This window comes from Eriocheir sinensis, chromosome 16 (assembly GCF_024679095.1).
Source record: "Eriocheir sinensis breed Jianghai 21 chromosome 16, ASM2467909v1, whole genome shotgun sequence".
NCBI classification, from domain to species: Eukaryota; Metazoa; Arthropoda; class Malacostraca; order Decapoda; family Varunidae; genus Eriocheir; species Eriocheir sinensis.
The window spans coordinates 19,618,605-19,631,012 of NC_066524.1; the positions used below are offsets into that span (position 1 = coordinate 19,618,605).

The 12,408-nt window shown below is 43.4% G+C and overlaps 1 protein-coding gene across 1 annotated transcript in view; it reads left to right on the plus strand.

Annotated features, from left to right (window-relative positions):
• The first annotated feature begins 5,436 nt into the window (after positions 1 to 5,436).
• The window catches only part of LOC126999491 (uncharacterized), a 57,259-nt gene continuing 50,287 nt past the window's right edge, over positions 5,437 to 12,408 (plus strand). Inside the window, exons 1-5 of the mRNA XM_050862137.1 lie at positions 5,437 to 6,502; positions 9,872 to 10,093; positions 10,600 to 10,825; positions 11,368 to 11,412; positions 12,277 to 12,400. Coding sequence (XP_050718094.1) covers positions 5,482 to 6,502; positions 9,872 to 10,093; positions 10,600 to 10,825; positions 11,368 to 11,412; positions 12,277 to 12,400 — 1,638 coding nt within the window. The 5' untranslated portion in view covers positions 5,437 to 5,481. The remainder of the gene's footprint in view (positions 6,503 to 9,871; positions 10,094 to 10,599; positions 10,826 to 11,367; positions 11,413 to 12,276; positions 12,401 to 12,408) is intronic.

Here is a 12,408-nt window from a genome sequence, read left to right on the forward strand (position 1 = left end):
AAGAGATCACTGTCTTTGTCTGATATCGTTTTGTAATAGAGGTCTCTCTCTCTCTCTCTCTCTCTCTCTCTCTCTCTCTCTCTCTCTCTCTCTCTCTCTCTCTCTCTCTCTCTCTCTCTCTCTCAACCATATATCAAAATAGTGTACAAATAATATGAAATCGATGATGGAGAAAGTAAGGGAGAGTGAGGGAAATATAACCTCTACAGTTTTTTTCTTTTTTATTCAGTATTCATTTTCTATTATAAGTATCTATAGCGGCGACTCCATTATTTTTTTTGTATTTATTTACTATATTGGAAGTACTGGGAAGGCTTCTGTGGGGGTCAAGGGGTGTTGAGTTTGTGCTAAGAAAATTGTACTTGTGTTTTTTTTCAATATTAATGGGGTTCTAAGGGGGATAGGGAGGAGGTTTTAGATCTTGTTAAACACCCTATTGACTGTCACTGCTTGGTATTACGTTTAAGAGTATATAAGAGTTGTATTTCCTTCATATTGGTTTCCCTTAAAAGGTTCATGTCGTCATAGAAAATGGATGCTTTGAAGGGTTCCTAAAGTGAAAAGCGACGGAAGGGGCGGCGATGAGAGGGGTTTGGGGTGGAGAGAGAGAGAGAGAGAGAGAGAGAGAGAGAGAGAGAGAGAGAGAACAGAATTGCAGTGCGTTCTTGTTCAAGGACATTTCACAATAACAGGTTTCGCGTGTTTGTGTGTGTGTGTGTGTGTGTGTGTGTGTGTGTGTGTGTGTTTCTGAAACGGATGCATTCCCTCACAGTATTATGTAGCGTGACTTGACACACACACACACACACACACACTAACAGAGAGAGAGAGAGAGAGAGAGAGAAAACAGAGATAGATATACAAAGAGAGGTTTGAAATGTAAAGAATATTTTGATCGTAAATATCTCGGTGAGCGAAGCGAAAAAATATCAATGTAACGCAGAGGGAGGAAGAGAGAGAGAGAGAGAGAGAGAGAGAGAGAGAGGAAGGGAGAAGGAAGAAGTTGTGCGTGCAGCTTCCCTTGCGCGTAATAATGATCGGTATTTTTCTCTCCCTCTCTCTACTCTTTTTTTTCTATATAACTCTCCATCCATCTTTTTATCTTTCTATCTATCTATCTCTCTAGCTATTTATCTGTCTGTTTCTCTCCCGAATATCTCTTACTTTTTTGGGTATCTTTTTTTTTCTTATTTTTTTATTAATTTGCTCTCCTCAGGTTGAATTGGTTGTTGTTGTTGTTATTGTTGTTGTTGTTCTTTCTTCATTTTCTTCGTCTTCTTCCTCATACTCCATTAACATTCGTCAGTCGCAACGCCTGATCACAACACGCGAAGAGAAACGATATAAAAAAAACCACTGAACATTTTGCCCCTTCGTTTATTCTTACAGTCATCCTTTTTAACGCCCAGTTGCTTCACAGAATAACGAGAGACAGAAAAACACCAAAAAACATATTTTTTTAGGGTTCAGCTACCTATTGGAATGTCTGTGCATGAAGAGATCGTTAAACTGATGAGTGTTTACCTGTGCCTGTGTGTGTAAGGCCACGGTGTTGTCTTTGCTTGGTCCACCTGAAAATATGTCCAATAGGTAACTTGATCTGGGAGTCTCATGTTTAAGTATAAACTGGATATTATTTGAATTCTGAACGATTTTTTTTTATTTCTTATTTTTTTCCTCTTTTTTTCTCCTCGTCTTACATCCTCGTTAAGACAGAAGAAACGTAAAAAATAGTATTCTGGTCTGTATTGCTTCCTAACTCCACTTGCTTCTTAATTCCTCTTCTTAAACGTTGTCTTCTTCCTTGTATCGCCCGTAAGATAATATAAAAGAAGAACTGCTTGTATCCTTCTAAGTGGAGCTATTCTACTCTCCCTCTTATTCCAGTTATTTCTTTCATCCTCCTCTAAGTTATCTACTTCTTCCTTACATCCCTACAATCATCAGCATCACACGTACACTATGGAACAAAGATCTTTACCAGCGTTCTCCACCTCTCCTTTGTCACATCCACGAACTTACTCCACCGTATAGTGAGACCAGATTGGCGAGGTCGTTTTAGCGTTGGTTCCTGCGGGTTATTTCCTCCTCTCTGCTCTGCCTCATAGTCCTAACACCTGTCTCTTCCTCGCGTATGTTTGGTGTAGGTAACATTACAAGAGGAAGAGATACCCAAAACGACCTCGCCAATCTGGTCTCACTATAGTCATCCTTCTCACCTCATCTCATCTCCATCCACGCAGCATCCCTCCTTCTTAAAACCCGCTTATCTTCCACAGCATCCACCACCTCATCCTTCTCATAGCTCCCATTCATCCCTTCCACTCTATCCCTCTTGACACCCTCCCAATAGTAAAACAGCCTTACTACAATGCACCATCACGCAACGCCCCTCCCACTAACACCCCTTCCCCTCCTACCTCCCCCATTTAGATCCTTCAACCGTATCCTTGAGTGCCACGTGTAATGGTGTGTGTCTCCTATTGCATGTGTCCTATATTTCTTTGTGTCCTCCATCCCTCCACCTTGTCCTTCCTCTCCTTCTCTCTCCTTCCTCCATCATTATCCTCCACCCAATATCTCTTCTCCCTCTCCTTCCTTCCTCCTTTTCATTCCTTCACCATCTCCTTCCTCTCCTTTCTTCTTCTTTTCTCTCCTTCCAACATCTCCTTCCTCTCCTTTCTTCCTCCTTCCCATCTTCGTCTCCCCCTTTCCTTCCTTTCTTCTTCATTTCTCTCTTTCCAATATCTCTTTTCTCTCCTTTCTTCCTTCTTCCTATTCCTTCACCCTCTCCTTCCTTCTCTCTTTTCTTCCTCCTCCCATCCCTCCACCATTATCTCTTCTCCTTCCCCCTCCTTCCTCCATCACATCACCCCCCTCCCCCCACCTGCATTTCACAACCCCTTCCCCCCTTCTCCTCCCCATTCAAACCTTCCCCTCCACCTACCCCCAAATCCCTAGGGAAGAGAAACATAATACTAGCTTGGGAAATGACCGTAACAAAAGGAAAAGCAGGGAACCGGGGAAGGGAGGAGAGGAATAAGAGGAGGTACGAAGGAGGAGAAGAGAGAAAGATAGGATAATGATGGATAAAGGAATAACTGTGAGAAAGATGGGATAAAGTGGATAATTTTTAAGGGAAGAGAAGAAGGGGGATAACTGATTCGAGAGAGGAGGAAGGAAGAAAGGGAGGTAAGAGGAAATGAAAAAAAATGGAGGAAGGAGGAATAGTGGGGCAAGGAAGATTCAGAGAAGTAGTAACACGAATAGGGAAGAGAGGAAAAAAAGGTGATAAAGGGGTAATTAGAAGATAAGGTGAAGACATGAAGATAGAGCTGGATGCTGCGAATGTTAGGGAGAAGAAAAGATAATAAAGATAATAACGAAAGGATAATGGTATAAGAATGATGAAGATATATTAGAAGATAGGAAAAGGATGCTGTGAATATAAAGACAGGAGATGAAAATGAGAGAGTAAGGAAGATGGAGAAAAAAATGTGATATCAATAGAATGAGAAGGGGAAGAAGGGAGGGAGGGAGAGGAAAAGAGGCAGATGATGAAGGGGATGAAAGGAAAGGGGAGAGAGAGAGAAGGAGGAGGCGGTAGTGTGATTGCAGAGGAAGAATGAAAAAAAAATATTGTACCTTAGGGGGATGAAAATTGAACCTGTATTTCGTCTTCAGTCGCATGGGAGACTTGAGTGTTTTGAGTACGTTCTCTTTATTGTTTTGTGTGTGTGTGTGTGTGTGTGTGTGTGTGTGTGTGTGTGTGTGTGTGTGTGTGTGTGTGTCACCAAAACTACCATCAGCATTCCCCATCACCAGTCGCATTTTTCCATCACAAATCCCTTTTTTTAATACTTTGTCGAGGAAATAAGACGTAGATACAATGTGGCAAGGTTAGTAGAGGTCAGGGAAGGGGACGGAAGGAGGAGGAAAAGGAAGGAGAGGTAGAAGAAGAGGAAGAGGAGGAGGAGGGGACATAGGAGGAGATGAGGAGGGGAACAGAGTAGGTAAGTCTCATACGTTTGGCAGCGAGGCGGGTCAGATGCATACCTGTCATACCGTTCCAGGTGTATCTATAGCAGTTTCAGTACTATTAACGGGACATCAGAAAATCGCTCAGGTCAAGGAAAGCGGAGAAGTAAATGCATAAAAAGATACCAAGGCAATTAAGGAACAAATATTAGGTTTTTTACGTGTGAAATAAGACGAACTGTTTAAGGACGTAAAGTAAAAGGAAGGTTGCTAGAATCGATGTACTAGAAGAAAACGAAGAGATAAATACATTAGAGGTTACCTAGACAATTAAGAAACAAATACAATCTTATCGTAGGTTGTATATGTGTGAAATAAGACGAACTGTTGAAGGATGTAGTTTATAAGGAAGGTTGCTAGCATCGATGAACTAGATGAAAGCGGAGAGTTAAATGCATTAGAAGTTACATAGTCAGTTACCGAACAAATGCCTTCTTATATGAGGTTGTCCACGTGTGAAATAAGACTTTTGGACTTATGAAGGATGTAGAGTTAGGTTGAGAGATTCGATAACTAGGTGAAAGAGGAAAGAAAAATGCATTAGAAGCTACTTAGTCAATTACCGATTAAATACCTTCTAATACAAGGTTCTTTACGTGTGAAATAAGACTCTTGAACTGTTGAAGGATGTAGAGTGTAAGTAAGGTTGAGAAATTCGATAAGTGTAAAGGAATGAGTTAAATGCATATAAAAAGTTACCCAGTCAATCAAAGAAGCTCGTAATTATTTTCATCTTATATTAGTGTGATTACGTGTAACATAAAACTCTTGAGCTGTCGAAAGATGTATCACTCTTGACGCGTTTAAATTCAAGGTCTGACCATATAGTTTTCTCGAGCTTCTTTTATATATCACTTTTCACGACTGAGTTTGTAATACGTCGATGTAGCTCTATGAAAATCCAACACAGCTAACTGACTGCGTCCCAAAGATGAAGTATAAAAGCCAATTAACTCTTAACAGACACTACTGGGACGGGTAAAAGCTTGTAATGTTTCGACCTAACTCTGAAAACCCAAAAACCTAACTAACGCCGTCCCAAAGATGAAATATAAAACCCAAATCATTCTTAACAAATACTAGTAGGACAGGTAAAAGCTTGTAATGTGCCGACCTAACTCTGAAAACCCAAAACATTTACCTAACTCCGTCACCAAGATGAAAATTATATAAAAGCCAAACACCACTTAATGAATATATAACAAGACTTGGAAGAGATCTAGCATAAGTTGGGTTGGTAGATTCGATGCCGGACTCAAACCTCAAACTCAATTTGCCCTTGCCAGAGAACGGAAGAAAGCTGTAAACTCGCATCGGCGGCCTCCAAGCGCCAGTGTGCGTTAGGGAGTCAGGGAGGGAGGTGCGCATGCTCGTCACTGCTCCTGCCTCCTACTCACTGACTTTCTCTCGTCGCTTTAGACCGGGAACTGAAAATAACTAGCCATGGAGAATAACACGAACCACGACTCTGCTTCTGATAGTCCCAACCAAGCTGAAAAACACGTTAATACTGACGAAACAAGCGAAAATAGGGAGGAAACGCTTGAAAATGAGATTGCGAAAGAGATGAGTGAAAATAGCGAGGAACACGAACGGAATACAGCTGATACAAGTGCAGGAAAGGAGGAACATGTGGCGGGTGAGACCAAGGCTATGCCTGCAGGCGACGAACAGCTGTGTCTAACGTCCGGTACACCTGTGGACAGAATATCATCCGCAGGTAATTCTGACAAGTGTCACATCCCACCGACAAGACCGAAGAGGAAAAGCAGAACAAACAGCGACACACCGAGACCAGACGAGGAGGAGAAAGGAAAACAGGAGGAAAAAGCACACGGAGATAGAGGAGAGAGTGAAGGTCAAGCGGAGGAGGAGAAAGTACTGGAAGATAAAGAAGAAAGTGAGAGTGAAGGAAAGGAGGAAAAAGAGGAGAACGGGGACGGGAAAGAAAGTGACGATCAAGAAAAGGAGGAGAAAGAGAAAGATGGGGAAAAGAAGAGAGAGGAGGCAAGTTCAACAAATACCGGAAGGGAGGAAAATGGAAAAGTAAGTGCAGAGAAAGAGGAAAATCAGATACAGGGAACACAAACAGACAAACACGAGGACATCAAACCAACACCAACACGGAGGAACAGAAAGAAAAACACCCTCAACGAAAACCCGCAAACCAAAGAAGACAAAAACCTTAACCTAGAAGAAGGGAAAAGGGAGTTAACAGAGAACGAGAAGAAGAAGAAGAAAATGGAAGAAGAGGAGGGTGAAAAGAGGCATCTGGTGGGGATGAAGAAGGAGCTGGGTCTCGTCAACTGCGTGGGTATCATCGTGGGTAACATCATAGGCACGGGAATCTTCATCTCACCCGGGGCCGTCCTTCAGTACACGGGCTCAGTCGGGATGTCACTTATCGTATGGATCGTCTCAGGCCTCGCTACCATCGTCGGCGCCCTCGTCTACTGCGAATTAGGTGGGTTAACCCCCCCGCTGCGATTGGCACGGTTTTGGCTTTCACTTGTGGCCTGGTAACATACAGTCTCAGGTCTATCTCTGCCTCTGTGGTGGATGGTGGAGTGTTTCCCATGTGGTATTGGTATGCTGGATATCCCTTCACTGGTAGCCTGATAACATATAGTCCCAGGTCTTTCTCTGCCTCTGTGGTGGATAGTGGAGTGTTTCCCATGTGGTATTGGTATGCTGGATATCCCTTCACTGGTAGCCTGATAACATATAGTACCAGGTCTTTCTCTGCCTCTGTGGTGGATAGTGGAGTGTTTCCCATGTGGTATTGGTATGCTAGATGTCCCTTCACTGATAACCTGATGACATATAGTCCCAGGTCTCTCTCTGCCTCTGTGGTGGATAGTGGAGTGTTTCCCATGTGGTATTGGTATGCTGGATATCCCTTCACTGGTAGCCTTGTCCGCCCTCGTATGGAGTATGCATCTCACGTGTGGGGGAGCTCCACTCACACAGCTCTCTGGACAGAGTGGAGTCTAAGGCTCTTCGTCTCATCAGCTCTCCTCCTCCTACTGATAGTCTTCTACCTCTTAAATTCCGCCGCGATGTTGCCTCTCTTTCTATCTTGTATCGATATTTCCACGCTGACTGCTCTTATGAACTTGCTAACTGCATGCCTCCCCCCCTCCCGCGACCCCGCTGCACACGACTTTCTACTCGTGCTCATCCCTATACTGTCCAAACCCCTTATGCAAGAGTTAACCAACATCTTCACTCTTTCATCCCTCACGCTGGTAAACTCTGGAACAATCTTCCTTCATCTGTATTTCCTCCTGCCTACGACTTGAACTCTTTCAAGAGGAGGGTATCAGGACACCTCTCCTCCCGAAATTGACCTCTCTTTCTGCCACCTCTTTTGATTCTTTTTTAGGAGCAGCGAGTAGCGGGCTTTTTTTTATTATTATTTCCTTTTTTGTGTGCCCTTGAGCTGCCTCCTTTGTTGTAAAAAAAAAAAAAGCCTGATAACATATAGTCCCAGGTCTTTCTCTGCCTCTGTGGTGGGTAGTGGAGTGTTTCCCATGTGGTATTGGTATGCTGGATATCCCTTCACTGGTAGCCTGATAACATATAGTCCCAGGTCTTTCTCTGCCTCTGTGGTGGATAGTGGAGTGTTTCCCATGTGATATCGGTATGCTGGATATCCCCTCCCAAGGTCCATGACTTAACATTTTTCTTCATTGAATTGTAGCAGCCACTTTTTGTTCCACTCCTGCAGCTCGGTGAGTCTTCTTGTAGGAAATCCGCAGTCAAGGGGTTTTAAAGACTGTCCTTTCTCTCTCTCTGCAGTTCTCGAATTAGGTTGGGTTGAATCCTCTATCCTCTCTTCATCTACCCTTCTCCAACTAAGTGTTTCAAAGCCTCTATATTTTCCATCTGTTCCTTTATCGAAGTTAGTGGGGTGAAGTCTCTATCCTTTTCCTCTCTGCCCTTTACCTATATTAAAATTTTCCTCTCTGCTCTTTACCTATTATTATTATTATTATTATTATTATTATTATTATTATTATTATTATTATTATTATGAGTCTGAAAGGGCATCAGGGAAAAATAAAGCATTGGTATAGACCTAAGCAGAGTCTCGTCGATGAGCAATGATATGAAAACTAAGAGAAAGACAGTTCAGTAAGGTAGAAAGACAGGGAGAGGGAGAGTAAAATAAGGAGAAGATTGAGAAAGAGGGGGCGAGGAAGGACAGAAATCTTACCTTGTCGGGGGAGTTTTGTAATGCGTTCGTGGAAGCAATTACTTTGCTTACGTTGTTGTTATGTTCATACTGGAGGTGGAGAGAATTTAAAGGGTTGCATAAAAGAAACTGGATATCTTGTGCGTCCGTCGCTCCTCCCTTTTCCATTCGTCGGTCTTACAAGGCAACCAAGAACGTGTTTTTTTTTTTTTTTTTTTTTAAAGCAAGACTGTTCAAGGATACACAACATATGAATTAAAAGGCCTATACTGGTCTTGGTATCTGTGAAGAGGACAGAGGGGGAGGGGAAGGGGACACACACACACACACACACACACACACACACACACACACACACACTTCTTAAACTGAAAGCCCCAGTCACACATTCACGACAATGACTCCTGGCGCCCTCCCGACATCAGACCACGCGCTGCCAGTTTTGGAATGTCGCGCTGCCAGACGTACGTAACGACCATCGTAAGTCCATCCCCTTGAGTGTCGACCATAGCCGATGTCGAAACGACGTTGTTACGACGTCGTTGAGATGGACATCCGACGGCCGTAGCTTATTCGCGACGGGTGACAGATATCGGGGAGGGCCCCGATTGTTTTGAAAATGTCCAAAACTGTCGGCGTGCGGCCCGACGGTGGGAGGCGTGGTCTGAGTCGGGAGAGCGCCGGGAGTCATTGTCGTGAATGTGTGACTGGAGCTGAACTGACACGTGTTCCAGCTTCTCATTATTTTTTTTTTTTTTTTTTGCTCTTGCAAACACACACACACACACACACACACACACACACACACACACACACAGGCAGCAGATCACGCCCAAGCATCCAAAATAGGGTTTTATCTTCCAAATTTGCTGCATTAGTTAGCCGGCGACCGTATCCAGAATTAAAAACAAGTGACCTGCATACAATTAATCAGTCACTGAGGGCATGCGTGGGGGAGCGTTGCCTCGCCCACTCAACGAAGCCATCCCCACTGAGCATGTCTCCATTCTGGCGTCTTGCATGATTTAGTTAGTATAGTCGATGAAAATAGTGAATGTTGTAGTTTTTTTAATTTTTTTTAATGTAGCTTCACCTCATCATACTCATTTAGGTCTATCGTCATCACTTCCAACAAACTCATTTTACTTACCTGTTACAGATAAAATGATTCTTCAGAGCTAAATTTTACATGCATTTAGCGTTTAAACCCTTACTTCACCTGTAACTCCTAATATACTAGCCCTTAAATACACACAAACACCTTTAATCATCTTACCTGTGTTTCTTAATGAGTCACAGAGCTAACTTTTACATGCATTAGGCGTTTGAAGCTTAACCTTTCCTGTAACTCCTAATATACTAGCCCTTAAACACACACACACACACACACACACACACACACACACACCTTTAATCATCTTACCTGTGTTTCTTAATGAGTCACACAAACACCATTTTTATTCCCACAGGTTATAGATACAATGATTCTTCAGAGCTAAATTTTACATGCATTTGGCGTTTAAACCCTAACCTTACCTGTAACTCCTAATATACTGGCCCTTAAATACACACAGACACCTTAAATCATCTTACCTGTGTTTCGTAATGAGTCACACGAACACCTTTTATCCCCAGGTACGATGATTCCTCAAAGCGGCGGGAACTACACTTATCTGCACGAGGCGTTTGGACCCCTACCCGCCTTCCTGTACGTGTGGATGTTCGTGATGGTGGGTATGCCAGGTGGCCGGGCCGTCGTCGCGCTCTCCTTCGCCAATTACGTGACGCAGCCCTTCTTCCCCGACGGCTCCAAACCTCCTGAAGCTGCCGTGAAGATGATTGGGATACTGTTGATTCGTAAGTGATGGTTTGGGATGGGTTTAAGTAGGTCAGATTCTTTATCATTAACATTAGCGTCATTGTGTCTAGTAAGTCATTTTAAACTTTCCAACGCAGCCTTGAAGATGATTGGTATACTTCTGGGGGGTTAGTTTTTTTTTAGGATGAGCTGGAATGTGCATTGTGTGTGTGTGTGTGTGTGTGTGTCCTCATTGAATCCTCATATCCTCATTCTATTCTTATATTTCATTTCTACCCGGTCACTTAATTCTCTATCTCCACTATGCCAATCTTTCCCCTCACTTTCCCTACTCCATCTCACTTTCAATCACCGTCCTTCCCCCTTTCATATTCCTCACACTCCTGTTCTTACCTTTCCTCCCCATACATTCACTCTCACTTCTCTATTTCCCCTATACGCATCTTTCCCCTCACTTTCAATCTTCCATCTTCTCACTTTCAATCACCGTCCTTCCCCCATCATATTCCTCACCATCTAATCTCTACCTTCTATTCCCCTACAGTTGCTCTCACTTTCGTCAACACTCGGCGGGTGCGTTGGGCCACCAGGGTACAGGACAGTCTGGCCCTGTTGAAGGTCGTGGCGCTAATCATGATTATTGTCGTCGGGCTTTTCCACCTCTCGCGCGGCACCACTGACAACTACGAGGACCCGATGGAAGGGACCGTGACCAACCCGACCCTCATAGCCATCGCCTTCTACCACACGTTCTTTGCCTACGATGGATGGTGAAGTGCTGGTGCTTGTGTGTGTGGGATGGTGGACACTGGAGGCGTTCAGAAATTGGGAAGGAAAGAGAGAGAGAGAGAGAGAGAGAGAGAGAGAGAGAGACTGAGGGGATGAGTAAAGGATAGGCAGGGAGAGAGGTGGATGTTGGAAAGAGAATGTGGATAGGTGTGTGTGTGTGTGTGTGTGTGTGTGTGTGTGTGTGTGTGTGTGTGTGTGTGTGTGTGTATCAGGAAGAGTATATTATAGGTAGGGAAAAAAAGGTTATTGAAGTTATTGTGAATGGATGGATGTGTAGAACTGTAGATGGATGTATAGTAGAGTGAACTGTATGAGAAAGAGAAGAAGAATAGATGCTAATGATAGATAAATAGATGAATAGGAAGATAATGGAAAAAAAAGATTGTGTTATTTTATTTTTTAACTGTAGAAGAAAGTCGGGAGATACTTTTTACCGTTAACTTATCCATTTCTTTTTCCTTATATATTTTCTTCCTATATGTTATTTTATTTACTTATTTTTCTTTATTTCTTTATTTAACAGGGACAGCCTCAACGGCATCATGGAGGAACTCAAGGATCCGTTCAGGTAAGAAACTCAGGTGAACAAACACACACACACACACACACACACACACACACACACACACACACACACACACACACACACACACACACACACACACACACACACACACACACACACACACACACACACACACGAGAGAGAGAGAGAGAGAGAGAGAGAGAGAGAGAGAGAGAGAGAGTAGGACAAGCAATCAATTCATCAAGCAAACACTAGCACGCTAACATTGACACACTAACTCACTTTCACAATGATACCAAACAAAAAAATACCCCCTTAACCTTTAAAACATTCCCCTTAAACTTTCCTCTTTCCCCCTTTTAAACCATCACCTTCCCTCACTTTCCTCACCTTCGTCTCATTTTCCTTCACTTTCTCATCATTTATTCTTCCTCACCCTTCTTCACTTTCCCTCTTCAATTTTATCATCTTCACACACCGTCATTCCCTTTCATATTCCTCCCAAACTTATCACTTTCTTTCATCTTCATCCTCCTTCATATTCCATTCACGATCTATCCCTCCCATCAACCTTCACCTTCACAGCATCATCGTTTTCCTTCACCGTCATTCCCCGTCACTCACTTTCCCTCCTTCACTCTCTCTAACCCAGCTTTCCCCTCACTTTCCCTCTCATCACTTTCTTTCACCTCCACATCATCACCGTTTTCCTTCACCATCATTCCCAGTTACTCATTGTCTCTCCTTCACCTTCTCTAACCCAGCTTTCCCCTCACTTTCCCTCTCATCATATTTTTTTCACCATCCTTCCTCTCATATGTACCCCTCACCAACCCTCATCTTCACAGTATCACCATTTCCCTTCACGATCATTCCCCCTCGCTCTCACCTTCTCCTCACCTTCAGGAACATGCCCCGCGCCATCGCCATCTCCGTCATCACCGTCATGATCATCTACGTCCTTACCAACGTCGCCTACTTCGCTGTGCTGCCCAAGGAACTCATTCTGTCCTCTCCTGCTGTGGCCGTGGTGAGTAT